The 26,976-nt window shown below is 48.2% G+C and overlaps 13 protein-coding genes across 13 annotated transcripts; 9 read left to right on the forward strand and 4 right to left on the reverse strand.

The window, feature by feature from the left end:
- Positions 1-403: 403 nt before the first annotated feature.
- N7447_006055 (putative MFS transporter) lies at positions 404-2,428 on the forward strand (the record flags this gene model as incomplete). The annotated part of the gene is made up of 8 exons (XM_057230317.1): positions 404-427; positions 485-495; positions 549-690; positions 749-939; positions 999-1,152; positions 1,206-1,254; positions 1,307-2,058; positions 2,114-2,428. 8 exons carry the CDS (start codon positions 404-406, stop codon positions 2,426-2,428), a joined length of 1,638 nt encoding a protein of 545 aa, XP_057085407.1.
- Positions 2,429-2,566: 138 nt separating this feature from the next.
- On the reverse strand, positions 2,567-3,499 carry N7447_006056 (uncharacterized protein; the record flags this gene model as incomplete). The annotated part of the gene is made up of 1 exon (XM_057230318.1): positions 2,567-3,499. The coding sequence occupies one exon, from the start codon at positions 3,497-3,499 to the stop codon at positions 2,567-2,569; it is 933 nt and encodes a 310-aa protein (XP_057085408.1).
- Positions 3,500-3,803: 304 nt separating this feature from the next.
- On the forward strand, positions 3,804-5,147 carry N7447_006057 (uncharacterized protein; the record flags this gene model as incomplete). Its single annotated transcript, XM_057230319.1, has 3 exons — positions 3,804-4,125; positions 4,179-4,773; positions 4,835-5,147. 3 exons carry the CDS (start codon positions 3,804-3,806, stop codon positions 5,145-5,147), a joined length of 1,230 nt encoding a protein of 409 aa, XP_057085409.1.
- A 562-nt stretch (positions 5,148-5,709) lies between these two features.
- N7447_006058 (Carboxylesterase type B) lies at positions 5,710-7,482 on the forward strand (the record flags this gene model as incomplete). Its single annotated transcript, XM_057230320.1, has 3 exons — positions 5,710-5,811; positions 5,865-6,359; positions 6,415-7,482. The coding sequence occupies 3 exons, from the start codon at positions 5,710-5,712 to the stop codon at positions 7,480-7,482; spliced, it is 1,665 nt and encodes a 554-aa protein (XP_057085410.1).
- Positions 7,483-9,137: 1,655 nt separating this feature from the next.
- On the forward strand, positions 9,138-10,182 carry N7447_006059 (uncharacterized protein; the record flags this gene model as incomplete). The annotated part of the gene is made up of 2 exons (XM_057230321.1): positions 9,138-9,272; positions 9,319-10,182. The coding sequence occupies 2 exons, from the start codon at positions 9,138-9,140 to the stop codon at positions 10,180-10,182; spliced, it is 999 nt and encodes a 332-aa protein (XP_057085411.1).
- Positions 10,183-10,808: 626 nt separating this feature from the next.
- On the reverse strand, positions 10,809-12,397 carry N7447_006060 (Beta-lactamase-related protein; the record flags this gene model as incomplete). The annotated part of the gene is made up of 2 exons (XM_057230322.1): positions 10,809-12,215; positions 12,269-12,397. 2 exons carry the CDS (start codon positions 12,395-12,397, stop codon positions 10,809-10,811), a joined length of 1,536 nt encoding a protein of 511 aa, XP_057085412.1.
- Positions 12,398-14,131: 1,734 nt separating this feature from the next.
- On the forward strand, positions 14,132-15,078 carry N7447_006061 (CFEM domain-containing protein; the record flags this gene model as incomplete). Its single annotated transcript, XM_057230323.1, has 4 exons — positions 14,132-14,215; positions 14,278-14,455; positions 14,519-14,718; positions 14,770-15,078. The coding sequence occupies 4 exons, from the start codon at positions 14,132-14,134 to the stop codon at positions 15,076-15,078; spliced, it is 771 nt and encodes a 256-aa protein (XP_057085413.1).
- A 1,034-nt stretch (positions 15,079-16,112) lies between these two features.
- On the forward strand, positions 16,113-17,310 carry N7447_006062 (carnitine:acyl carnitine antiporter; the record flags this gene model as incomplete). Its single annotated transcript, XM_057230324.1, has 4 exons — positions 16,113-16,361; positions 16,420-16,468; positions 16,548-16,564; positions 16,648-17,310. The coding sequence occupies 4 exons, from the start codon at positions 16,113-16,115 to the stop codon at positions 17,308-17,310; spliced, it is 978 nt and encodes a 325-aa protein (XP_057085414.1).
- Positions 17,311-18,167: 857 nt separating this feature from the next.
- N7447_006063 (uncharacterized protein) lies at positions 18,168-19,319 on the forward strand (the record flags this gene model as incomplete). The annotated part of the gene is made up of 2 exons (XM_057230325.1): positions 18,168-18,320; positions 18,372-19,319. The coding sequence occupies 2 exons, from the start codon at positions 18,168-18,170 to the stop codon at positions 19,317-19,319; spliced, it is 1,101 nt and encodes a 366-aa protein (XP_057085415.1).
- Positions 19,320-19,719: 400 nt separating this feature from the next.
- On the forward strand, positions 19,720-20,427 carry N7447_006064 (putative ubiquitin conjugating enzyme; the record flags this gene model as incomplete). The annotated part of the gene is made up of 3 exons (XM_057230326.1): positions 19,720-19,876; positions 20,016-20,108; positions 20,174-20,427. The coding sequence occupies 3 exons, from the start codon at positions 19,720-19,722 to the stop codon at positions 20,425-20,427; spliced, it is 504 nt and encodes a 167-aa protein (XP_057085416.1).
- Positions 20,428-20,893: 466 nt separating this feature from the next.
- N7447_006065 (RTA1 domain-containing protein) lies at positions 20,894-21,896 on the reverse strand (the record flags this gene model as incomplete). The annotated part of the gene is made up of 3 exons (XM_057230327.1): positions 20,894-20,984; positions 21,052-21,126; positions 21,181-21,896. The coding sequence occupies 3 exons, from the start codon at positions 21,894-21,896 to the stop codon at positions 20,894-20,896; spliced, it is 882 nt and encodes a 293-aa protein (XP_057085417.1).
- A 629-nt stretch (positions 21,897-22,525) lies between these two features.
- On the forward strand, positions 22,526-23,760 carry N7447_006066 (Zn(II)2Cys6 transcription factor domain-containing protein; the record flags this gene model as incomplete). Its single annotated transcript, XM_057230328.1, has 2 exons — positions 22,526-22,609; positions 22,675-23,760. Coding segments are annotated over 2 exons (1,170 nt in total), but the record flags the coding sequence as incomplete, so codon positions are not given.
- A 441-nt stretch (positions 23,761-24,201) lies between these two features.
- N7447_006067 (uncharacterized protein) lies at positions 24,202-24,633 on the reverse strand (the record flags this gene model as incomplete). Its single annotated transcript, XM_057230329.1, has 1 exon — positions 24,202-24,633. One exon carries the CDS (start codon positions 24,631-24,633, stop codon positions 24,202-24,204), a length of 432 nt encoding a protein of 143 aa, XP_057085419.1.
- Positions 24,634-26,976: the final 2,343 nt, after the last annotated feature.

The raw sequence follows: 26,976 nt of genomic DNA on the forward strand, positions 1-26,976 counted from the left end.
TTTAAGGCGTTTGGGACTTGCGGGGAATCCGGGGAATCTCTGCGGAGGATTTCCGCAAGTCCCATAGGGTTGGAGCTACGATGGATGAAGTATGTTTAGGTGCATATCACTTGAACTGGGTACTTTTACTAGAGCTCTGCTACTGGTTGACTTGAAAAGACAAATATGCCATCCTTATGGGTAGGGATGGGATAAATTTAGCTTCGGTAGTTGTTCACCTTGCTTTCCCGAATCCAGCCCCTCTAGGGGTCGAATTTCCCTTTATCCTATGTTTAAAATATAACTAACAGGGGATCCCAACCTGAACACGCGGTGAAGGCAACACCAGCCAACACTCTGAGGATTGAAAGCCATTTCCCTAGCGCCTTCGTATTAAATCAAGCTCACGGGATATATCGAAAACATGGAGATGAACTATGATGAAGGGGTCAGTCCACCTCCATGATGTGCTTTGCATCTTTTGGCTAATAGATCTCGCATTTAGACTCTTCATCAGTATGTCGCATTGTCCACCCCGTAACGACCGTGCCTACTGACCATCTGCCCAGAATCGAGGAGCAGCTGGGAACAGTGATCTACCCAGGGACGGAGATTATGACAGACGTGGGCTCTCATCATTTCGTGAAATCATCCGCCAAATCCGATCGGGTGCTGGTGCCTCAGCCATCGCAAGATCCTCATGATCCTCTGGTAAGCAGCTCTTCCAAGAAAATTGACTGGAATGATCAATAACCAAGTATGTTTGCAGAACTGGAATCGATTTTGGAAAATGAGCGCCATGACAATTTCTTCCTTGACATCTTTCAGTCAAGGTCTGGGCCCTTTGGCATTGGCTCCTATGTTCCCGCAGTTGATGGAGGCATTTGACTGCGATTTGGCCGCCGTCGTGCAGTTCACAGGTGTTTGCATTCTGGTGCTGGGGTTCAGCAATTTCTTCTGGTGAGGGTTAGCAGTGTACAAATGGTCTGACGAACCTCGCTAACACTGGGTTAATCCAGGATACCCATCCAAACTTCCTACGGACGACGACCGGTCCTGATTTTCTCAACCCTAATCTGCCTGGTCAGCAATATTTGGCGAGCAATGGCGACCAGCTATGGCAGCTATATGGGCGCTTGTGTGCTGAATGGTTTTGGCGCTGGTCCCGCAGAGGTGTGTGTCTCGATCTCTTTCCAATAGATCAAACCTGACCGTTCACCCTCTAGACGTCTCAACCAGAGATTATTGCAGACATCATCTTCCTACATGAGCGTGGTGCGTACAATACAGTGTACTTTACTGCCTATTTTGGGTCTCTCATGGCAAGTGATTCGGGAGGTCAAAGCTTTTGCTGTCACTGATATCATCCAGGTTGGTCCCATCATCGCGGGTCCTATGGCCGAGCATAGTGGCTGGCGTAGCTTCTTCTGGCTGAACGTCGGCGTCCTCGGATTGGTGCTCCTACTTCAGATTTTCCTTTTCCCCGAGACCAAATGGCATCGGATTCATCCAGACGAGGTTGCTCAGGCGGAACCTCCTTCTGAGTCGGCAAGCGTTGGATCGGAGACAGAGAAAGCAGTCAATGTCTCCAAGCAAGAGAACGAGAATGCGGAAACTGGCGAGCGCGATCCTTATTTGCACAAAGGCACCCCATCAAAGCAACAGTTTAAGCTCTGGCAATTGGATGGAAACAACATCAAGGCTGTTATTCTCAGCTTCTGGATTCCATGGAAACTGTTGACCTTCCCCATCGTCGAGCTAGCCGCGTTCGTCGTGTCATGGTCCGCCAGTTGTTTCCTCACTCTCAATCTCACCCAGAGCCAAGCATTTGCCGAACCCCCATACAACTTTGGCAGTCAAACGATTGGTTTCTTCAATTTTGCTATTTTGATCGGGAGTTTCATTGGCTTGGCCACCAACGGTCTTCTTTCAGATTGGATCTCCATGAAAGCAACCCGGAAGAACCGCGGTATTCGAGAACCCGAAATGCGTCTGCCGGCAATGATTCCATATGTCATCATCTCGATAATCGGAAATTTCATCGTTGCATTTGGATACCAGTATAAATGGGACTGGAAGGTGAGTGCAATCATTCCTTGCTTAGCGGGTGTTCAACTAACTGGTCCATGCATAGATCATCGTCTTCATTGGATACACTGCAGCAGGCATCCAGGTTGCGGCACTTCCCGCTATTACCAGCACATATGCGGTTGACAGCTACAAGCCTGTGGCGGGCTCGATTTTCGTAGCTATCACTGTCAACAAGAACCTCTGGGGCTATGGCTTCAGTAGATTCATCACCGAATGGGTGGAAGAGAGTGGGTTTGTCAAGCCAATCATGTTGAACATGTCATTGGCAGCGTTGTGGTGTTTCTGTGCCATCCCCTTCTACTTTTATGGCAAGAAGTTCCGGGGATGGACGGCCAAGTCTTCGGTCCATAAGATGTAACGGCAAATTAAATGTTCGGAGATATGCAATGTGAAATGAGACATGGTTGAAAGAAAAAAGATTATCTTAAATGGCTTTTTGTGCTGTTGTAGCTGGTATCATTATGGAAATCGAATGCAACGCCCGCTTAAAAAACACTCAATCGTCATCTTCGTCGGGGTCGTAGAGATCAAGGTCCAGCATGGCCTTAGGTTTCGGTTTTGGTGCTGATGCTTGAGCATGCGCCCGCGGCATTCCAGCGGCCGATGATCCAGCATGAGCTGCAGCCTTCGAGGCCTCGTCCGCCTGCTTTGTGCTTTCCGCTGGTTCAGCTGGTGCTGGCGGTTCTGCGGCCCCAAGACCCTCAGCTTCGCGTAACAACCGTTCCACCTCCTTTTCGGGATCGTCGCCCGTCGCAAGTTGAATTTGACCCATCAGTCCCATCCGTATCCGTTCCTCCATCGGGTAGGGGAGCATGTAGACCTGGCGCGTAACGTTCGCGGACTCGTCCAACCACTGCGTTGCGTTTTTGGTGACAGATGCGACAGGCTCTGTACCCTCCTCTGTTGGTTGGTCTCCATTTGCTCCCGTCATCGTCACATCTTTATCGGCAAGGGTATTTGCTTCTTGCCGTTTCACAACGCCCGTTGCGGCATCGGCTGCGGCTTCCTGGTTGTATTTGCTGATGCGACGTGCAAAATCCAACAGCAGCCTGTAGTCAATCTCTTTGATTCCCCGTAGCAATGATTTCTTTCCCCCCAGGTCGTCATCGGAGTCGGAATCGAAATCGCTGTCGCTGTCGTTTCCACAAGCTGTGCGGATCTCTTTCTCGAATCCTTCAATATCCCCCACGATGCCCTTGACTCGGTCCTCCAGCTGCTGTGCCTCGTTTCGGAGTCGAAGGATCTTTGCGTAGTTTTCTTGGTGCTGTCGAAGGGTTTCAATGGCGGAGGTTAGCGCATCGTCCGCGTCGAGCAGGGCGACAGCTGCGGCAGGGGCTCCCGCAGCTGTGGGAGATGTTGTGAGGCTAGTCAATAGGGCATTGAGTTTAGATTCGACATCAGTCAGGGCAGACTGGACAAGTGCGTTCATTGTTGGGTTGTGCTCTTGGGAGAGAGCTTGCGCGTGGAAATCAACGGGCCGAGCTCCGATGACAGGTCACGTGTATGGTATCATTTGAAGTAAATACGATCAATGCGATAATTGCAATAATGATATGATGACTTTGGATTTTCTCATTTTCTGGGGTCTATCCGTTGCAGGGCTAAATCTCATTCTCCTCACTATCCAGGTCCAAAGTGGGGGTGAGAGAGCTCCGGGTATATAATGATCGCCCCGGCTACTTGGAAACCCCCGGATTTACTCAACTTCCAACTTCTATCTGATCAAACTGAAGATGTCCAAGTCAGGTTCGCCTTCCGCTCAGGTGGAACTAAGTCCATATGTGACCATTCAGCCTCCTCTTTCTCGATGTGGACACGGCCCAGGACTGATTCTCATACGACCTCTTTGTTACGCGACATGCCAGCAGCAAAACAAGACGCTTGATCCGGAACCCCTCAAAAAATGGAGCGAAGAAAGCTTTACAGTGGCACAGATCACTCTAGATGAGAAATCTACCATTGATAAATCATCTTTACGGAAGCTCATTCAAGAAGTTGAGCGTGGCTTAACAGAGAGACTGGAGTGCGATACGAAGGAAAAGATTGGGTTGATAGGTACGGAAGTATCAACCTGGCTCTTTCGCCAGTTCTTACTGACTTCAAATTAGTCTATGGATCAAAGAAAGACTATGCTCCCCAATTCGAAGACAGTCTGCGAGGTGCACTAGATCAAGACACGGCTCTGGTCGCCGCAGTATTTTTCGACTCCTGGGACATTTCCTTTTTCCAGTCAACCCTTTTCCAGCTGTCTAGCCCATTAGAAGGCGAGAAGAAGGAAGGACAAACTACCCACGTCTACTCCGACGTGTCATCCTCCAGCTTCATGATCCCAGGCCACCCGGATTTCAAGATATCGACCGCAGGAGTAGCTCATACTCGGAGTGTCGGATATGTTAAGAAGCACATGGGTGGTCCATTCTTTGACCTTGAGAAGATCTGGGACGAGCATACCTATTATGAATTTGAGTCACGTTCGGTCGAAAAGACAATGGCGACGATGGTCGCAGAGCCTTACGTGAACCATGTGCCAACCCTAACAGGAGGCATTGGACGAGCTCGTTTAAGCCACTTTTATCTCAATCACTTCATTTTCAACAACCCCGACGACACAGCTTTGGAGCTTATTAGTCGGACAGTCGGGACCGACCGAATTGTGGACGAGTTTATATTTGTCTTCACTCATGTGAAGCAGATGGATTGGCTGTGGGTTATTCGGTTCCTGTGGTTGAATCGAGCAATTAACTGATCTCTTCGCTCGGCCTAGGATCCCCGGTATCCCTCCTACGGGCAAGCACGTTCGCGTTCCATTCACCTCTATAGTCAACATTCGGGGAGATCGCTTGTTTCATGAACACATTGCATGGGACCAGGCAACAGTACTTGTGCAGCTAGGTTTGTTGCCCGAATATCTGCCCTTCCCATATGCACTGCCTGACGGAACTTTGCCAACGCATGGGAAACGATTCGAATACCGTGTGCCAGCAGCGGGTGCCGAGAGTGCCGCGAAACTCCAGAATGAGCATGAAGTGCCTTCTAACCAGATGTTCGAGTATAAGATTCGCGAGGTTGATGTTTGAGTCATCCCACTGTGTAGCAAATGAGAATTTCAAATATCGCCCTAGGCAACAATCGTATATACCCAGCGTTCGGAATCTCCGTCTGACGGGCGTGATGTTGCAGTGCAAGCTGATGAGGGTACCCCGCAAAGTCTGTGCTCGCCAACAATTCCCTCCGTACTTTCTACCGGAGCTCAGCCCCAGAATTAGTATAGCGTTGGTGCATTCGAATCCTGCTTCTGGGGAATCTTGTCTCTTATTGGTGTGTTATCGCCGAGCCCCAAAGTAATGTCTCGCTTTGACATCATTGCGCATTTTGGGTCGCAAAAAGGAACTGACCGCTGGCTGTGTTTTCCCACATGGTTAAGATTTGGTTACGATGATTGGTAGAGAAGGTCAGCATCTCGATCTAGTTCTCTGTTGGACCATATACTCCACTCTAGGTCCGGAACCTACGGAATACATAGATTATGGTCCATAACATGGCCTGACTTCGGCGTTCCTGGCTAGTATTAATATAAGCCCCTAAGCTCTAGGATCTCTCTCTTTCCCCGCGCTCTTATTCTGCTTTCCTGGGGTCAAGATGGTCATTGTGTTGTTGCTGGCACTGGCTTCAGTGTGTCTGGCCTCCAAATTACCTGTGGTTGATCTGGGATATGAGCGACACCAAGCAATTTCATTTAATGTCAGATGAGTCCTCTTTGGCTTGACTTTTAATATCCCTGACGTTCGAAATAGAGCTCCCATGGCCTCTATAATTTCACCAATATCCGTTATGCAGCACCGCCGGTTGGCGACCTACGATTCCAGGCACCCGTACTTCCAAAACAAAACAGAGAACACATCCAAAACGGCTCTGTGGGCAGGATATGTCCACAGGCATCCCCATTATGGTCGACAAAGGTCCAACCGGCCTTCCTCTTGAGCTACTTCTACAATCAGTCCTTCTCTACATCCACCAACATCTCTTCCTATGAGTACAAGCCGGCGAAGCAAGACCCACGCACCACGGAGGACTGTCTATTCCTTGACGTCATTGTCCCCAAAAAGGTATTCGAGTGCACAAAAGGTAGCGGCGCAGAATCTCGAAAGAACTTAGCGCCGGTGCTGGTGTGGATCTATGGCGGAGGGTATGTGGGAGGAGAAAAGGGCAGCTCAGACCCAACTGGGTTGATCGAGCGAAGTATGCTAGGAAATAATGATGGGATTGTATACGTTGCCTTGAACTATCGAGTAAGTCAAACGACATTCCTAGTCTGTGCCGTGAGAATACTAATTTCTCTGGAAGTTGGGTGCATTTGGCTGGCTTGGTGGTGACAGTATCACAGCCAATGGCACCTCCAACGCAGCACTCCACGATCAACGGTTTGCTCTTGACTGGGTATATAAGAACATTCATCTTTTCGGTGGAGACGCAACCCGAGTCACAGTTATGGGCGAGTCTGCTGGCGCCGGATCAATCCTTCATCAGATCACCGCCTATGGAGGCACACGGGGTGCTGTACCCTTCAAACAAGCGATCTTACAGAGTCCGGGCTGGGTCCCGATCATTGGCGAAGAAGAACAAGAAGACACTCTGCAACAGTTCTTGGGAATTCTCAATGTCAGCACGATTGAGCAAGCTCGGAAATTACCATCGCATGAATTGATCGCCGCCAATGCGTACCAAGTCGCGACCAAGTCCCAGTGGGGACAGTTCACCTACGGTCCCACTGTGGATGGCAGCTTCGTGCCTGCTCTGCCAGGGCAGCTTTTGCTTCGAGGCGATTTCGATCACAACCTGAACATTATGGTCGGCCATAACGCGAATGAAGGGATGGTCTTTACTTCTCCGGACAGCGTCAATAGCACCGGGTTGGGAATTCAAATGAAGACCCTGTCACCCAATACCCCAGCAAACGTGTCCGACTTTATCTTGGATGTCCTCTACCCACCAGTCTATAACGGCTCCTATGGATACACCGACTCAGTGGCGCGCACGGCACTCGCCATCTCGGATCTTATCTTCCAATGCAATACCGATTATATCAACCGTGCTTTCTACAATGAGACCTATGCGTATGAGTTCAGCATTCCACCTGCACTCCATGGACAGGATGTCTCCTACACCTTCTACAACAATGGGACAGGTTCGGATGTCGCCAATGTGACCGTGGCGTTGGCTATGCAGGACTATTTCACTAGCTTTGTTCAGCATGGCGCGCCAAAATCTCGTCTAGCACCGGCCTTCCGAAAGCATGGCAAGCATGCACAGCTCATCAACATTGGCAATTATACCATCCAGCCAATGCAGGACCCGACTAATAACCCACGCTGTCAGTTCTGGCAGTCTGCTCCATATTATAAACCGACCTGAGTCCTCTATTGTCTTATATACACGATGTACATGAGGTTAGTAAATTGGCATGATCAATTGGTGGAACTTCAGAGTGGGATTAAAGTGTTCGACTTCACGAAATGATTAATTAGGAATGAAAAGATATCTTTCACACACAAGCTCCGTACAAACTCCATGTTGTAGATTGAGGCCGACTGGACTATAGTGAAGAAAGTAATAGATTAGGATGGCTAACTCTACAGCATTGAAGTCAAATGAAAAGAATATGCCTGTCTCCCTCGGCAGGCTTGACGACAACAAGTCGCGATTCTGAAAATATTCCCACTTCCTGAATAGGCAGTTCCCGGGCTTGGCTGGATGTGGATTTCGGGTTTTGCTGGGTGCAAGGCTTGCCACAGCCCCTGTGGAATGCATGGATCGGTGGGTATTGATCGACTGTGAATTTAAGCGAGAGTGATCAAGCTTTGCGAGACAAAAAAAAGTACTCGTAATGCTCCCCATACCAGTAAAGCCTCTTATCATTACAACAAATGCCCAGCACTTAGAGTCAGGTAGACATCAAACCCGTAGATCTAACCACTCCGCCCAAGGTCACTTCTGCGTCAAATATGAGATATAACTGCAGCTACAATAAGTTCTATCTTTTCGTACCAAATGTTAGCCTTGAACTCGGTTGGTTTCGACTCTCTTTTTCTTTACTTTATTTTGATAAAGAATACCCTGCGGATCCAAATTCGCTTCTTTACTTTATCTAAATCTAACATTAGAAGGGGCTGCCCGGTGCTCTTTCACATCCTTACTACCCGAGTACATGGCATACGTTGTGCGGCATCATATAGCGTCAAGCAGATTCGGGTATTCGTATTGAGAGAAAGCGCAATTGCACAATGAAATAGACGAAGAGCTGAACTTGGCAAGAATCCTCCAAAGAAACCCCAAAACTTCAGCGTGACCAGGGTGTTGAAGTTCTTAAGACTTTATTTATCACAACTCGGCCAATAATACATGGATTTCCAGGGTCCAATGATGCGAGCATTTTCAATCATCGTGGGACGATAACCTGTGTTTACTACTTTTCGTCGCTTGACCAACTTCCGTATTGGGGTTCGGCAGTCGAAAGGTCTTGAATAATAATGTCAATCTATAGCCCCAGGGACCCCATTAGGACATATTAGGTTGGCCAAGAAAGGTTAGATTGGTCAAAAAGCAGCGTCGATCCCCTACGCTAGAGCAAAGCCCGTTAGCGTGTTAGTGTCACTATGATAGGCTAGGCCATAGTAGGAGACTGGTAAAGCATAGGAATTAAAAAATATATACCTCTCATATTTACATTTTCGAGTTCGGTCGAGATTGAAAGGGAAAAAAGAGGTGCAAGTAAACATGAAACCATCAAGGTTCTTTATGCAGGGGAAAGAAAAGAAGATGCCAAAGACACAGAGTCAATAATAGTAGCCCAAAGGACTGAAACGTGCCCAGAGGGCGTAAACCAACGCTAAACTTTATAGGTAATTGCCCTTCCTATAGCTATATGTCTATCACCCAGAGATGAAGATTGAAGCCCTGGACTTTTCTTCTCTTCTTTTGGTCTCTCCTCGCCAAGGGTTCGTCCTTTACACTCCATTCTATTCTTCGTTTTCGACATATTCCTGCCCTTTACTTCATTCTTTTACACCATGAAGCTGCTGTGGACCTTTGCCTGCTTAGGCAGTGCCCTTGCCTCTTTTATCCCGCACTCCAATTCTGATCCACTTCGACGTCCTTTCGTTCCTTCTCCTGATGACCTCGAATTTGGCGTCACAGGGGAACTTGTAAGTGGTATCCTATCAATTCATTTCCTATACTAATACAGTATAGGCTATAAATTTTTCTATTCAAGACGGTGGCCTATACGCCAATGAGTACCAAGTCTACCCCCCATCAGCGACAATGCTACTCCAACTGCCCCTCTACGAAGACGCAGGCCAAAATACATACAATGGCAAGATCCTGAAATTATCCTACTCGCTCGAGACCGAAACAATCCACAAGGACGAAACGGGAACCATAGCAGATATGACCCTTGTTCGACTCGAGTTTCTCGATCTGCAGGGCAACCTGATATCACCCCATGCAGTGGCCATCCAACTTCACATCTGCCAAGATGGGAAATACGAAATGGCCCGTTTCCGGATTGAGCCAGCTCGCAGCGGCAATCAAGATGATCAGTTCTCCCAGAAGAGTTGGCCGTGGGTGATGAAATACTGGGGGTCACAATTCGGTATCATTTTCGACAAAGCCAAGAACAAGGCAACCATCCTCAATTCAGCCCCGGTCATGAAAACTTCCGCTCTACGCGGTAATGACAAAATTGTCAACACTGAAGTTGTAACCAACTCTGGATCTAAGACTCAATTCTTGTCAGTCTGGTCCACTCCGGCTGTCCTAAACCAGTACCCTGAAGACGGCCGTCCCCATTACAGCCCGGAGCCCGGGAGCTTCCCTATGCGCATCTTCTGCTACATCATCCTCGCTTTGCTAGGTATTGTCATCGGGGTGATGGGTTGTTTGGTCGGGTTTCTCGCAGGACACCTGCTGATGACCTTGGGAGAGCGCGTTGAGTGGCGGAAGCTACTGGGCCGCAGGCCACGAATTATATTATTGGAAGAAGGCACAATTCCTGAAAAGTGCCTCATGTTATCACAGATTTACATGACGGATGTTTCTGAGTCGAGTGTATGACTCAATCCCGCGATATATATATCGCCGGCGTATAACTTTTGCCTGTTTTTTTTTTTTTTTACAGCGTTTCTTTTGTCATTAACCTACTACCATACCACTGTTTCTCCTTTCATTTTTGTTATATCTTTTATTGCTGGTCCCTATCTATGATTCTATTACACCACATGCCTAGAAATGAGCATCATCTGTATGGAAACATACCCAACATTAATATGTCAAATATAGTGCACATTTGGACAAAATTGTACAATAACAAGGCCGGCTGGCCCAATGGCAAGGCGCTTGACTACGAATCAAGAGATTGCAGGTTCGATCCCTGCGTCGGTCACTATCTTTTTTGCTTTTATCCAAAAAACTTTTTTGCTCGACTCCACCGGAAGCGGACTCAGCCCGAGGTCGGGTCCGGTGTCGCCGAGGGCTGGATACCGGACCCGACCTCGGGCTGGATGAAGGCTGTGTTTCGCGCCACGGGATGTCTCACTTGGTAACAAGCTTTAATTTTATGGTTTAATTAAATTTAGTGTTGAGGTTGATATCTTGCTATAATCAGAAATTTATCAATTTAGGCCAAGGCTTCAGATCTAAAACATATATCTATATCGAATATAACCGAGAATTACAAGCCATCAAGCCTTGCGATCGAACCACATCTTCTCTCCATTTAAAGCGGGCTCCACATCCATCCCCATCGCGGTGGAAATCCCATTGGAACCCACTATGAATTCCGTTGCATAGTAACCAGATAGCGATCCAATTTCCTTGGGTTGGTAGTGATGCGCCACAAAGAACTCCCCGCTTACATGTGCGAGAGTGATAAGGGAAGGTATAGCACGGTCCAGTAGATCTGCAACCAAATATCCATTCTTGAGCGACAGAGTGATAGAACTGTACGCAGGGTTCTCGTATTTCCCCACATACTGGCTTAGCGGTAGCGAATGGGAAATAACAGGATCAGGCAGAGAAGGATAAAGCCTTTTGATGGCTTCTCCCATACACTCAGACTTTGCTTTGATCGGTTTGTTTTCTGGTTCAACCGCCCGGTCCACTGAGCGCAGGATGTCTGACCCACCGAAAATCTGATTTAAAAGGTGCATGTAGATCTCAACCTGCGCTTGTCGGGCATTGGTCGTGTTACCCATCATGGCAAAACCAAAGCCCTTGCTCGGTAAGAAGCCCACCATGATGCCGAACCCCGGCCAGCTTCCACTGTGCCAGTAGAAAGGCTCATCGTGGTAAGTATCTACAAACCATCCCAGGGCATAGAGATGAACTAGGCAGGTCGGGGGCCCGACTAGCACTTCCGAATTTGAGATTACCGTGCGTGGCTTCAAGATTTCTGCGTGGCCGTGTGTTGAGACCGGACCCTTTTGGTAGATCATTGTACGTAGCCACTTGGTGTACTCGAGTACACTGCTCACCATGGCGCCGGCTCCGGTCACGGCGACATCGTTCATGTATGGTTCTGCAATGTAGGTGTTTGTATCTGGGTCCCAGGTGTAGCCTCGGGCGAGTCGAGGACTAAGAGATGGGTCCCGCGAGACTTCTGTCACGGAGAAATATGTATCGTTCATCTCCAATGGATCCCAGATGCGTTTCTTGAGAGTCTCGCCGAGAGCCCTGCCTTCGATTTGTTCCAATGCATGAGATACCGCCATATACATGTTGTTGTTGTAAGAGAAGGTAGTGCGCGGAGCATAGGCCATAGGAAGATGGCGCAAATTCCGAACTGCTTCGCGTAGGGATCTTCGGGGATGCACTAGACTTAAGCAAGCGTCGTGGGTTGGTAGTCCCGAGCGGTGCGATAGAGCATCTTCTATGGTAGTATGCATTGTGCTATAGTCGTTCTCCAGCACAAAATCATCTCTTAGTATGGAAGCAATTGGCGTGTCCCAGCCAATGGGAGTTTCGGTATTCTTGCTATCGTCAATGGCAAGAGACATGGCCGCTGCAGTGAATGCTTTTGTGGTGCTACAAGTAGAGAAAAGAGAATCGGTGGTCATCTTGCGATTTGGCAACTCAGCCAATCCATACGCCTGGAACTTAGTTTAGTGATCTGTACTCATCAAGTAGATTATTATCTCCATACTTTTGACCAGGTGCTGGAGCCGTGCACCACTGCCATGGATAGTCCTGGGACTTTCCATTTGTTCATCTGTTGGTTTACCAAGGCATCGAACTCCGAGGTCAATGGTGATTCTGTATTTCTGAGAACCATTTTTTTAAATACAAACGGAACTGGGGTTGCAGTGTAATAATTAGAAATCTCTAGGTTGCCCTGGAAATTTGAAGGAAGTTGGATTTTTGAAGCGGGGAAGTCCAGATAAGCGTCTAGGCAGTAGCGCTATACTCAGTGTAACGTCAATATCACTATTAGTAGTACTAGTGTATTTTGGATTTGTGATCCTAATTATACCCCATGGCCCTATAGAGTAGAGGCGACACCACTGTTGTCAAGCTGGTGGATTGTTAGACAGAACGTGAGCCTTGAGGGCATAGGGAATCCGGGATAGCGGTATCTGAAACATGTCCAGGGACTAAGGGAGAGACCATGCAGGTTCCCAGGTAAATAATCCTTAGAGTGGCATTGACGTCTGCATGAATATGAGCTTCAATTGCAGGCTGCTGAGAAAACAGCGGTAATATGCCGGTGAGAACGGAGTACTCCGTACAGCTGCATTTGCTCGACATATACGGAGGATGCCCAACGCGCTTGGCGCATAATCCTAGACTATATCAAATATCAAAACAACAAAATTTGCAATTTCAAAATAGGACTACCATGGTCACAAGTTCACGTGACGCCGTCGAGGTATAAAAACTTTGAGGGGATTTGTCCCAACGTATGTGGCCAGGGATGTACAGTGTTTAATATATTAAGATATGGCACGCAGTACGGAGTACTCCGTACAACATAGCTCTATATATTGGTGGAATATAATTTGATTTATTTTATTTCGACGATGTGGAGTCAGAGGGGCATATCACATCCAAGGTGGATGTTTGATTCCGATCTGCGAAATATTAATTAGGGAGAAAAATAAAAAGACAAAGGCCAAAAAAAGCAAAAAAAGGGAGGAGAAAGTGATAACAATTATTATTTGCACCTTAAATCTCCCCTTCTACGCAGGGGGTATCCCTTGACAAATCTGAAGCCTCAATAGAAAATTGAAGGAATAACAATAATATAATATAACAGAATGGGGTGTGGCTGAGCTCAGCCACAACCAGCGGTGTCCCAACTGAGTTTTTCATTTTTCAATAGTGCGATCGGATTCCTCCGACTAAAACCCACCTAGATTTGGATCGAATGGATCAGGATCTCTACCACATTGTTCATTATCCGAGATGAACTACTATGAACCTTGGTTATATTCCGTAGCCAATGGCTACGGAGTACTCCGTACCTCCCGTACCTCCCGTACCTCGTCGGTAAAATGGGAGCTGCCCAATTTTGACTCAACCTCGAAAAACCAATTCCGATGGGGCCCCCTGGCGATTGGATGAACCTATGAGATCGACATAGAGAAGGGGTGCGAGCTATCTCTGGGGCGATCCATCCCCATTTCAGAGGGCAGATCCAAGATTTGCCTGGTTGATGACTTCATACGAGAATAGGGTCTGTCTCTCATCGCCACTTTGGCTGGGTACCATACCAATTTCAACTGCATGGTTTTGTGAGGCAACCCACATAGCCGATCCTGCGTGATGATTGGGTTGTACCACCAGCTTCGTCCACTTTCGTCCCTTTTTGTCCAATATGGAGTCTCAATTTTACAGTCTGGGGCAGGTGGCTGGTGTTTTTTTTTGATGCAGAGTTTGTTTTTTTTTGTTTCTCGGGCCTTTCTGTATAAAAAGACTGTCCCCATCTCGGGATTTCTTTCAGTTCCCACTTTGCCTTAAAACTTCATCTTTTTACCTAGCTCTATAATCTTCACCCCTTCTTCTCATCATGAAGTCCTTCTCCCCCGTCGCTTTCGCCTTGATCGCCGCCCTTGGTGTGAGCGCTGCTGATGTCTCCGCCTCTGAGTGTGCTGTGAGTACACTGTTCCTCGTTATATTGAATCAAGCTCGATGCTAATTCTATCGCGTCTATAGTCCATGTGTCTCTCCAACATGAGCAAGCAGGCTGCCGACTTGGGCTGCAAGGCTGATGATATCGCCTGCCTGTGCAAGTCCGATAACTACAAGTTCGGTATCCGTGACTGCACCAAGGAGGCCTGCCCCAGCGATGACGCCGAGAAGGTTCTCGCTATGGCCGTCGCTAAGTGCCCTGGTATGTAACTACTATTGATCATTCCCCCAACACTTGATCCAGCCAACTAACATTATATCACAGGCGGTGTTGCTGGCTCTGACGCCACCGGCTCCGACTCCAAGTCCAGCTCTGCCACTGGCTCTGACTCTAGCTCCACCAGCTCTGGCTCCGATGCCACTGCCACTGGCTCTGACTCCGTGACTGCCACTAACGCCTCTGGCTCCAAGACTGCCACCGGCTCCGGTGCCACTGCCACTGGCTCCGCCACCGGCTCCGCTACTGTAAGATATCCTTCCTCCTCTTCCATTGAATCATACTGACCATATCTCTAGGGCTCTGGCGCTTCCGGCTCCGGCTCCTCCATGGTCACCAAGACCAGCACCAGCACCGGTGCCAACGGTACTGCCACTACCACCACCACCTCCGCTGTCTCCGGCTCTGGTTCCGACTCTGACAGCAACGGCTCCGGCTCCGGCTCCAAGTCTGGCTCTGACTCTGACTCCGGCTCTGACAGCGACGGTTCCAGCTCTGCTTCCGGCTCTGCTGCTCCTTCCTCCAGCGAGGGTGCCGCTGCCCCCATGGCCACTGTTGGTAGTGGTGCTATGGGTGTCCTCGGTATGCTCGCTATCCTCGCTCTGTAAATTTCCTCCATGTGAAGGCGTAGAGTCCACTCTCGTGTTTCTCCGAGGTAATTCATGGGGTATGAATCAGGTATCGCCGTTGTCTGGCTTGTACAGGTACAATATGGAACGGGTTCATGATGGATTCCATCATGTTTTGTCTTCTATTTGCTCTGCGGAGCTGTTATTTAATGTCAATTGAGCTTAATGAATGAAATCTATACTATTGTATTTATATTCCTCACGATCTTAGTGTGCATACGGCGCCAAGTATTGAACCGTTGAATAGTAAACGAAATTACCATTTTTACCTGAATTGTCCGAGTTTAATACTTACTATAGCCTTATAGCCATAGCTCTCACTACATGAATGTACAAAGCATGTATGGATGTACAATAAGTTTTATTTGTATCCATAAAGCGTCCCACTAATGAGCACGTGGATTTCCATGTGATTATTGCGACCGGTGTACTAAGTATATACTAGGAGGGTCCACTGGTGTTTTCAAGTACTGGCACATGTGCAACGAACAATGTAACCACTTTATATCTGCCTGCATCTATACAATTTAGGAAGCGTTTTAGAGAGATGTAATAGAATCTAGCCCTAATACGGCCATCCTTTATTCCGCGGGAAAATGTGGCGTGGTTGAGCTCTCCCCCGTTCACCCGGACCTGACGCACTCGGAAATTACCGACATTATAAGAAGAGAATACAAGCCCAATCCGTAAAGGATAATCACCAAATCATTCCAATTCTACAATATTTTGTGCTTTAGTACTATAGACTTGCCTTTGACGTCCCTGCTATCTACCGCGGGAAGTCGGTTTTTCCGTTACCGAGCCGAGGTACACTTTGATCCGGGGAAGACCAGTCGGCTTCGGTGTGTCGGGTTGTCTCCATCGTCGCGAGATCTTCGGATATTTTTTTCCTATTGCACTATTAATTACCTTTCTACGTCTTACTCTTGGCTCCTGTCCTGTCTTCTCTTTCTTCCTCTGTTTCTCTTCCTCCATCTCCATCCCTATCTCTTCCCCGCTCCGACCCGCCCACAATGTCCACCTCTACCTCCCCCTCGCAGGAGCTGAAAGATGAGATCAAGGCCGTCGAGACCAAGGCCGTCAACCAGACTATTGTACAGCTGCGCTCCCTCGCAGCTGGTGCTGCTGGTGGTCTCTGTGCTGTGGTTGTCGGACACCCGTTTGATCTGGTGAAGGTGCGCCTGCAGACGGCCGAGAAGGGCATTTACTCAGGTGCCATGGATGTGGTCAGGAGGACAGTTGCCCGTGAAGGATTGGCTCGAGTAAGATTATCACAAGCAAACTGACTACTTCGCGACCGAACTAACAATGGTTTCGTAGGGATTGTATGCCGGTGTCTCCGCCCCACTTGTTGGAGTTACTCCCATGTGTAAGTTCTCTAGCCTCAGCTATAATGGCTTTACATTAGCAATGGGTCGAGTTATGAGCTAACAATCCCTGTCTCACAGTTGCTGTCAGCTTTTGGGTACGTTTTTGTTTTTTTGGTTCTCTTGGTGCCCAGAGCTAGCTGCGAGCGCCCGGCTGGAAGAAATGCTAACAATTCATTAGGGTTACGACGTGGGCAAGACCCTCGTGGACAAGTTCTCCACCGTCCCCATCAAGAACAATACCCCGCAGTACTCCATTGCACAGATCTCTTCTGCGGGTTTCTTCTCCGCCATCCCCATGACCCTGATCACGGCGCCCTTCGAGCGTGTCAAAGTCCTCCTCCAGATCCAGGGCCAGAAGACCCTGGCTCCGGGTGAGAAGCCCAAGTACTCTGGTGGTATGGATGTTGTGCGCCAGCTGTACAAGGAAGGTGGTGTTCGCAGCGTGTTCCGTGGTAGCGCCATGACATTGGCGCGTGATGGTCCCGGTTCGGCGGCTTACTTCGCAGCCTACGAGTACATCAAGCGCACTTTGACTCCCAAGGATGCCGAAGGCAATGTGACGGGCGAGCTTTCCCTATCCGCCGTTGTGTGTGCTGGTGGTGCTGCCGGTATCGCCATGTGGATTCCCGTCTTCCCCATTGACACCATCAAGTCCCGCCTGCAGAGCGCACCGGGCAAGCCCACCATTGGTGGTGTTATCCGCTCGGTTTACGCTAGCGGCGGTTTCAAAGCCTTCTTCCCTGGATTCGGACCGGCTCTCGCTCGTGCGGTGCCTGCTAATGCCGCCACTTTCCTCGGCGTCGAGCTGGCACACAAGGGCATGAAGAAGCTCTTTGACTAAAGTTGATGAGAATGATTGTGTGTGTACATACCTTGATTGATCTCTTTTTGAAGCGTTTTGTGTTCCATCTACGGATGGTTGTCTGTGACCGTGATTTGAACTTGATTGGTCTCGCATCTTTTTGATCATGTCTTGTGTTATTTTAGATGTCTGGTTGATTTCCGATATTCTATAGAAGGTCTTTTTTGTTTGGGAGTTGGCCATGTCACATTAGATCTAGAATGTGTACAAGCTTTGGACAAACTTTATCAGCCACTATAATTCGTAGAAGGCGATGGATCTACGCAGCATACCCACTTTGCCTGAAACAATTGAGGCTCAACAGGAGTCTTTTTTTTCACTTGCAGTATGCGCTATATCTGAATGGGGCCCAAGGAGCGAGTGGCAAGGATTATCCGAAGCAGCCTCGCACAGCCTGGGTTTAGCGTTAATAATACGTCGGGGGCCATGCCTGGCCGGCACGGAGAAATTGGACGCCGATAATCCAAGGGGGTTCTATTTTTATACATTTTAATTTTGTGAATTTTGAGTAGTTAAATAATAAGTAAAGATATGGCTATCTCAGTACGGAGTACGGAGTACAGAGTAGAGAGGAAAGTTTTCGAATTCCAACTACAACTGGAGTGAGGCTGACCAAAGGTACATGGCGGGTACCTCGAACTGTGAGTGGAGCACGAGCATACACCAAGTACTGCCAGAGTACCCGCTGGCTCCGGCGCTAGTGGCCCTGCTGCCTACCTTTGTATCAAATAAAAGCCCCCATCTTCCCCTCTATCTCATTCTTACTCTTCAACCTTGGAAGTTTTCCACATAATTTTCATCGATTATATACATTCATCACCGGTGTCGGATTCATCATGTCCGTCGCTAATGTCCTTATGCGCCGGGGCACCGAGCTTGCTGTCACTCACATGCAGTCCTCGAACAAGCCTGAGCACGATGAAGCCAATCCAGGCTTGGTCGCTTTGTTTGTCATTACTGCTACCTTGTTTGGTATTGCTTTCTGGGCTGTAAGTAATGCAATTTTCCAGATATAATCTCATGGAACTAACGCCCGACAGATCGAGTATACCTACGGAATGATGATCTCCACTCTGGCCGCAGTTGAAGATACCAACCCCGATATTTACGTGCGCATTACTTCCGATCCCGATCCCACCAAGCCAGTCAATAGCCAGGAAGATCCTGAGCTGGTTACTCCTACCCCCTTGAAGCCCATCACCAGCAAGCTGCGCACCACCGTGAAGCACCTGCGCTCCCGTGCTGGCTACTGGTCTCGCTTCCGTGGACTGGGCATGTTTATGGCCTATAACGTGGCCCGTGGCTTCCTCTCATCTTTCTTCCCTGTCTCTTCATACATGCTCCAGTTTGTCGTCCAGTCTGTCATCAGCGTTGTTCTGGCTACTTGGCAGATGGCCTGGGTGCACATTGTCATCTCCGAGCCCTCCCCAAAGCGCTTCTACCAGCGTATCCCCAGCTATAAGACCTGGATTAAGATTGCCCCCGCTGCGGCTCTCCAGGATGTCCTCACCGCTGCTGGTTTCTTCATCCCTATGGCCGTTGCTAATTTCGCTGGCTGGCTCGATACTCCCGGCGACCAGGATACTCAACCTATTGTGGCCTTGTACCGTTTACTGGGCGTCAGTGTGGTTCCTGTCATCCTAGCATTCCTGATCTCCATGCCTGCTCGTGTTATCTTTGTCCGTGTGGCTGCCTCCATGCTGCCCGAGGAGGATGAGACTATTGTGCCATTCGATCGCTCTTTCGGCGGCAAAGTCAGCCCTGCCATCACCGGTGGCAGTGGTAAGATTGGCCTCATGGATGCATGGACTACCTTTGACTGGGCTGCCCGTGTCCGCTTCGCCAAGGTTATTGGTAAGACATTTGCCATGCAGGTGGCGCTTACTATCTTCGCCACTCTCGTATTTGGTGTTGAGATCTTTTTGCTTTTCAAGACCGCCAAGCCCATTGACTCAGATGCTCCTCGTATCCAACTGAGCTTTGAGTAAAAAACCACTGAGATCCGATGAATCTCAGGTGGTAGTAGTTCGTGAAGAATGTGGAATGTTTGTGTAATTGATGCCTTTGCTATATCTATATCATTGATTGAAATGTTTACTCTATACAATAGTCTTTAAACTTATGAACTATAAGATTCAAACATCCTGCATTTCTAAGGTCCTCAAATCAGGTCCGTACAGTAGCTGATTATATGCCCATAGTGTATACCGCCTCCCTATCTAGGTCATTTAAACCCCGCTTTAGCTTTACCGCCTTCATTTCTTTTTCCGCCCCTCATCTTCTCCTCACCCTCTCCTCTCTGTCCTTCGTTTCAACATTGAAATCGGCTTCCGATATCGACCAGATTTCACGTTCCCACCTTCTGCTTTCTCTATCCCCATTGTCAGCATGGCGACTTCTCCCGCCGGGCGCATGCTGTCCCGCCAACTGCAGCAGATGCAGTCTGATAAGGACATTCCCGGAATTAGCTGCGGCTTGGTCGATAACGACATTTTCGAATGGGAGGTTATGCTCATGATATCGGACGATGTGAAGCTATATGGAGGTATGTCATAATTCTGTTATATCTAGATTTGAAATCGAATTCCTGCGCTGGTCTTGTGGCAAACACAACGCCGCCTAGGATGCTTTCCTGCTGCAAGTGTGTTGAACATTGAAGAAAGCTAACAAGTTTGCTTGCATAGGTGGTTTCTTCCGGGCTCGTCTCTCTTTCCCAGCAGAGTACCCTCACCGTCCACCAAAGATGAAGTTTGAATCTCCCATCTTTCACCCAAATAGTATGTGGTTCCTGTTGAATTACTTATCACAGACAATTTACTCACATATGACTGCGCCTTGATAGTTTATGAGAACGGCAATGTCTGTATTTCCATTCTGCACCCACCCGAGGAGGACAAATACGGCTACGAGTCGGCTGCCGAACGCTGGTCTCCCGTGCAAACCCCCGAGACGATCCTACTGTCCGTCATTTCTATGCTTTCCAGCCCGAACGATGAAAGCCCAGCGAATGTGGAGGCTGCTCGTCTATGGCGTGATGACCCTGCAGAATTTAAGAAGCGCGTCCGCCGGTGTGTCCGTCAAACGTTGGACGACTAGTGCACGATTTAATTTTTCACGGCAATCTAAGATGGCGGGTTATGATCTGGTTTAACATGGTGTTGCCGGGGTTCTTTTTTTTCTTTCTCTTTCTTGTTCAATGTACCGCGTTGAGCGGTGGTTCTTTTTATTGCACAGAGCGAGCAATGCTTTGCCATGCTCTTGATCTCTGGTTCCTTTGCGGTGCATTTCTTTGCGATGTTCATGAGGGCTGGAGTTTCATCCTAACATCTTTGTTTCACTAGTTTAGGAACAAATCTATTTCCGAACAAGCTTCTGAATTATTGACGTAAATTCAGCACATGTAAAGTAGTAATTAATCTCTAAGGGTTCATTGTGGGAGATTGCCAAATGGACAGGGCACCCTGATTCAGCAGAACCCGTCATCTCTGGCATAGGCAAACGTGCTGGGAAGAAAGTATCTAAAATAACGCCATGCACACAAAACCAATAGACAAGAAAACAATTATGTGCGGTTCTTGGGTGCGAAGCGCAATGATGGGAGGAAGATTCCGGGATGGAAGATAGTGAAGGCTAGACAGGCCAGAGCAATCATCCTGATGACACGTCAGTTAGAATTCCCTAGATTTCTTTTTTTTTCAAAAGAACCAAGAGATCACTTACATTCCATCTAAGACAAGGAACTCATTCTCCTTCTGCATCAGCGGGTTTCCCCAGCCACCAGCCATCTCCGGGAGACTAGATATCGTGGTCAGTAAAGTGCGTTGTTTGGACTTGAACATGGACTCTTACCGATAAATGCATCGAATCAAAACCGTGAGATAGGCAAAGACCTCGGCGCCCACGACGAACGGCATCCACTTGGGAACAATTGGCGAAGCACCAGTATCGAGGTTCTTCTCTCCCGAAAATCCATCACCACTCTTGTAGACCTTCCAAAAGAAGACAACAGCGAAGAATGCACACACAACCATGGTCGCAACCTGGAACGCGATACCGGCAATGATAATGTTGTCGCCTGCTGTGAGCATTTTCAAGTCGTTTTTTCCAGCAGCTGCAGCGACACCACCTCCTGCAGCCTGCAAAAGGAGAGATCCAATGTCGCATCCGATAAAGATCCAGGTGAAAAGACGCGGTTTCAAGATTGAGTGTTCGGGTCCCAGGCTCAGAATTATATGCTTCAATGTCAGGTAGACACCGGCCGCGACGAAGGTCGGCGCGAGAACCAGACACACGATCTGAAGCTTGAATGCGGGTCCGGACCATGGGTTATCATGCATAAGCACTCGACCAATGTAGCCGGCCATCTCCATTAATGTGCCGACGAGGAGAGCTATCAGGAATGTCCATGTTCGGTAGTAGACGCCGAGACCGGCTTGACATAATCCGAGCAGGGCGAAGAAGGCTGTGAAGAATATATTTCCACCGAAACTGGGGTAATAACCGTATGTTGTGCTTTCGACAGGACATAGTAGGCTTACTTCTGAGCAAGTAGCGTAGCTCGCCATGTTGGGGGAGATTTGTAATCAAAAGGAAAGAGAGATGAAGTAGAGGAAGAAGGGGAATGAGACAGAGCTGGGTGTAAGTCCCAAGAGTGAGATAATGAGGCCAAGAGAAAAAAAAGAGCCTAGAGTCTTACACAGGTCTAGGGAAAGAGAATATTGATATCAAATCATAAAATTATCAACTTTCGGGCATGTCAGCGCTAAAGGACTGCAATTCTAGCAGGTGGAGCCCTAAATTGGATAAACAGGATGAAACAGACTTGACTTGTATTCCTATTGGTTGTTTATTGTCGTTCTCGTTCGTTTTCGTTTTCGCTCTCGCGATCCCCACGTCGCTTACATCGGGATCCACTTGTTTTTCTATCAGACGCATCCTGTCGGAGAATTGTTGCTTTTGGTATATCTTCTTAGTCTGCCTTTTGTTTCCTGGAGTCTATAGCAAATCCTCTCTAGAGGCACATGTGATCAAGGATACACTGTAGGTCATGTCAAATGAGAAGTAAACAGAAAAAGTCCAAGACATCCAACAAGAATTCTCTTTTTATAGTTCCAATCCACGTGACCCATCTTCTTTTCTCCCCGCGCTTGGACTCTTAAGGATCCAAGCCAACCGATTTCATGGATTCTCAGGTACCGAGGTTTCCGAGATGCCTCCTCGCCGAACGCATACAAAATCACGCCAAGGCTGCGACCAGTGTAAGAGACGTCGCGTTAAGGTTAGTTCCAGCTCAGGGCCCAATAGATTACCTCGGGCTCCAATGACGGGACTAACGGGCTGTAGTGTGATGAGAAGGGGCCACCATGCTCCAATTGTATCTCGCGGGAACTCTTGTGCACATACTTGAGAGCGCCCCCTCGGTCCAATTCACGAGAAAGCCAGACGCCGGCCCCGTTGGCTATTGTAGACCTAACTCCCCTACGGTCGAGGATCCCTAACCTAGCGGCTTCCGGTTCTTCAACTATTTCAGGGATGCGGGATCTGGAACTTATGCACAAGTTTTCCACCGAAACCTACAAGAGTCTTTGCTCTTCCGAGTCGGAGCATTTTGTGTGGCAAATTGCCATTCCTCGCCTGGCTCTTCAGTATGATTTTTTAATGAATGGCATTTTGGCCCTGGGGGCTCTTCATATCGCCGCCACAATTGAACCACCGGAATCCCTGGTATATATTGACATCGCCCTCCAATATCACAACCTCACATTTGCGCCGTATCGCGCAGCTGTCGACCATATCAATCCAATGAACTGCGAGGCTGCGCTGGCGCAGTCCATTGTCACTACTGTTCTAGGCATTGCTCTACCAAGAGTCACTGCTGCCCGCGGAGAAAATTCAAGCATAACGGAAAATATTGTCTTCGTGTTCGAACTCTTGCAAGGCGTGAAAAAAATCCACCGGATTGGTGAATCTTGGATCAAATTAGAGCTCTTTTCCCGTCGAAGAAACCACTGGGAATCTAAATCACCCAGTCTAGATGATGACACGCGGGATGCCCTTGAGCGACTCGGTACTTTGAATGACGAGACCCTCGCCAGTATCGACCCCGAGCAGCATCGGGTCAACAAAGATGCTATTGTCTACCTGCGGCAGTTCTCAACCAGAGTTTCCAATTCTGTTGACGCTGCCACTGTCCTGGCTTGGCTTGCTATGATCGACAAGGAATTCGTGGATAATATGCGACGCCGACTGCCGTTAGCATTGTTGATCCTCATGCACTGGGGTGTGTTGCTCGGAGAGCTTGATGGTCAGCATTGGTGGGCTCGAGACTCAGGCCGGGCATTGGTTTCTGAGTTATTGGATGCATTGCATCCCGGAGACATGGAATGGGCTAACGCTGTGGCTTGGCCCCGGAAAAAGATGGGACTCTGATGAAAGACCTAAAACTGTATCAACAATACATCTGGAGCTCAAAGAGCCAAGATCTGCACAGGTTTCTTTGAAAGTCGCGCAGTATAGATTCAATGACCGACCCACTATGCATTGCCCTAATTCTTGCGCAATGCAGTGTATAACACCTAAGGCACGAGTCTCTATAGTAAAGTATATAAAAAAAAAAACAAGGAAAAGGAGAATAACTGTGCACAAACCAGCTCCATAAATTAATATTAATAAATTCCGTCCTATTATCCTCTCACATTCCCAGGTAACCAATACTCGTTATCCATAGCCTGAACCACCCAGACAGCAGTATACACTTTATGTTGCACATGCCACACAATTTTGATTGAACGTCTGACTCATGGAGTATCAAATCGCATAATCTATAGACTCATCAGCAATGAATTCAACCACGTTGAACGTTACACATACCTATTCTGGCTTCCTGCACTCAAGATACTTCTCGCCACGTCTGCATGGTTCCTTCGCTAGGACCTGGCAACACATGTTACCAGCCTTGGAAGCACAGTCACCAGAACCATCCTTGGAGACAGCCACGACCTTGCTACGTTTCAGCTGCTGACCGGCCTCGAAGGGAGAAAGACCGCAATAGTCGGAGCCGTAGCCGTATTCGGATTTCCTCCAGTCGCAGCCCCAGCCGCGGTAGACACAGTCGTAATCCTTGGGGTTCACTACGCCGGGGGTATTGGAAGCAATAGGCGCGGAGACGGAGGGAACGGCACTTATGGATGCCATAGAACTGAAGCTCGGAGAGAGAGAAGCGGGTGTTGGAGAGGGAGAGGAGGAAGGAATGGCTGAGGCCATACCGGCCAGGAGGGAGATAGAAGCGAGCTTGTACTGCATTTTGATGGTTTGAATTGGGCGTTGAAAGAAGATGAAGGTTGTCAGATTGAGGAGATTCTATACATGTAAGACGGAGGATGCTGTGGGTTACTTATACTCCGTAGGTACTGGAAAATTGCTAATAATTTCGCCCAACAAAAGAAAAGAAAGGCAAAAACTATCACGATCGGCAGTGATACAGATAATCGAGGTAGACGCTTCAATAGTACAGAGTGAACTGTGGTGGAGCTGGCGCGTTCAACCCTAAAAGCGGCAATTGATCTCCCAAGATTTGACGGATAACGTATTTCACCACCGAGTGGCCACAACCACCGAGTGGCCACCCCAACCCTACATATTAAATTTAAATGCATTTTTCTCAACCAAAACTCCATTAAATTAATTCAACTAACTAATTGGTCTATCTGGACATGTTTCTCTTCTATGCCCTGGCAATCTGCATATTCCACATCCCCGGGGGGGCTTTGTACGTGGTTGTAAACCCGATTCTCTAGGTATGCCGGCGGCGGGGGAAGGTGCTTCAGTTGCTTCCAGTTGCTGCATAATTAATGCAGATGCTTCTTGAACTGAGAGGCCTTCTTCGGCGGGTATCTGCCTTCGGGATCGAGTGCGCTTTTGCTTCTGCTTCTCGTTGGCGGCGCGTAAATCGCTTACTTCTTTCTCAAGAAGTGCGGCGGATTGCATAGTGATCTGGCACGCCTTTAAAACCTGGTTTATAGCGGAATTGAGAGGACTTGGAGGGCTCCTTGATCTTATACGAAGCAATGCTTTAATTGACGAAGCTTGTTTTTGTAATTGGACGTAGTTCGAAGGGGTTTTTGGGTCCCAATCACTACCCCGGCTCGGAGGGGGGGTCGGGGTTCGAAGACGAATATCAAGCTTTGAAATCACTCGATCGGGTGCAAAAGGTATTAAACCAGCTGCTCCGAAGCTATTTTTAATAGTCTCTGATTTAAAAGCTTCAATTCGTATAAGTGGGTATGCTTCGAGGAAGTCAAGTTTATCGACATGATTTATCCCACTCCGCATTTTGAATTTAACAAACCGACCGTACGCACGTTTTAGTACCGCAAAACAGCCGATATCGAGAGGTTGTAAAAGGTGAGAGGAATGCGGAGGCATACAAATTGGTATAATACCATTTTATTCGCAGATTTCGTCGAACTTCGGTGTTAAATGGCTTCCGTGACCGTCGAGTACTAGAAGCCGATACCTCCCCTTCGTACGCGAAGAAGTCGAAGGAATAAAGAGCTTTTCGAGCCAACGAAGTCTAATTTCATCCGAAGTCTAACCGTTAGGGCTTACTTCAAAGCGCCAGTCATTCGGGACGCTTTTAAACCAAGATTCGAGGAAGACTTTGCCTTTAAAAATCACACACGGAGGAAGCACCCAGCCAGAAGCACCCGTACATTCAATTACTGTCACCCACTCGCGAGTTCCAGGTTGTAAAGTCTTACGCCGACCGGTTATATCACTTCTCGTAATAACCTTCGCGGTCGCGGTTAATCCTAACGCGAAACCGGTCTCGTCAAAGTTATAAACGTCATCGGGGTCGATTCTAAATTGAAGGATCGTCTTTTGAACCAGATTAAACCACTCCCCAATGATTTTAGGGTCTTCGCATTTCGCACGCTCGTAATTATACCGTTTCGAGAATCGGGAGGAGAGGAGAGGATGTCGTTTCACGAATTTCGTAACCCAATTTTCGCCGACCGAAAGAACCGGGGTAGTTCCACGTTATTGAAGAAGAAGATCCGCCATTTCTCGTACGGAAGAGGGCCGGGGGGCTGCTCCACGAGAATCCATAGAGATAATCCATTTTTCAAGAGATTCCTCTTCAAGTTCTGTCAATTTATGCGAATTAGCGCGAGAAGTCGCGCGGTCTTGGACGCCGCTAAGGCGGCGGCGGAGAGTTGAACGCGGCACATTGAAAGTGCGAGCAGCGAGAGTAATATTACTGATATCTCCATTTTTAAAAGCCTGGATAGCTAATAAAAGCCTACCCTCTTGCTCAATTGAATTTTTCGAGCTTTGAGAGCGAATTGGTGGCATAGTGGGTGGTTGAAGAAGAAGGGATTAAATTAATTGACGCGTTTTGGGTGGGGTGGCCACTCGGTGGTTGTGGCCACTCGGTGGTGAAATACGTTAGTTCGTAGATATCACGAGAAAGCTTGCAAAATACTAACATTTTGAGATTGAGGCTGTGCTTAGATAGCTTATGGACCTGAATAACAAACGCACTGTCACATGTATCGTGCATGGATTGCAATCATAATGGCAAAGCTGAGGTGCCCCTAAAGATCTACATGGCAAGATCGCCATTGAATCTCGGGCCACCGCAAG

This window comes from Penicillium robsamsonii (assembly GCF_028829455.1).
Source record: "Penicillium robsamsonii strain IBT 29466 chromosome Unknown utg000003l_segment0_segment0, whole genome shotgun sequence".
Classification (NCBI taxonomy): Eukaryota; Fungi; Ascomycota; class Eurotiomycetes; order Eurotiales; family Aspergillaceae; genus Penicillium; species Penicillium robsamsonii.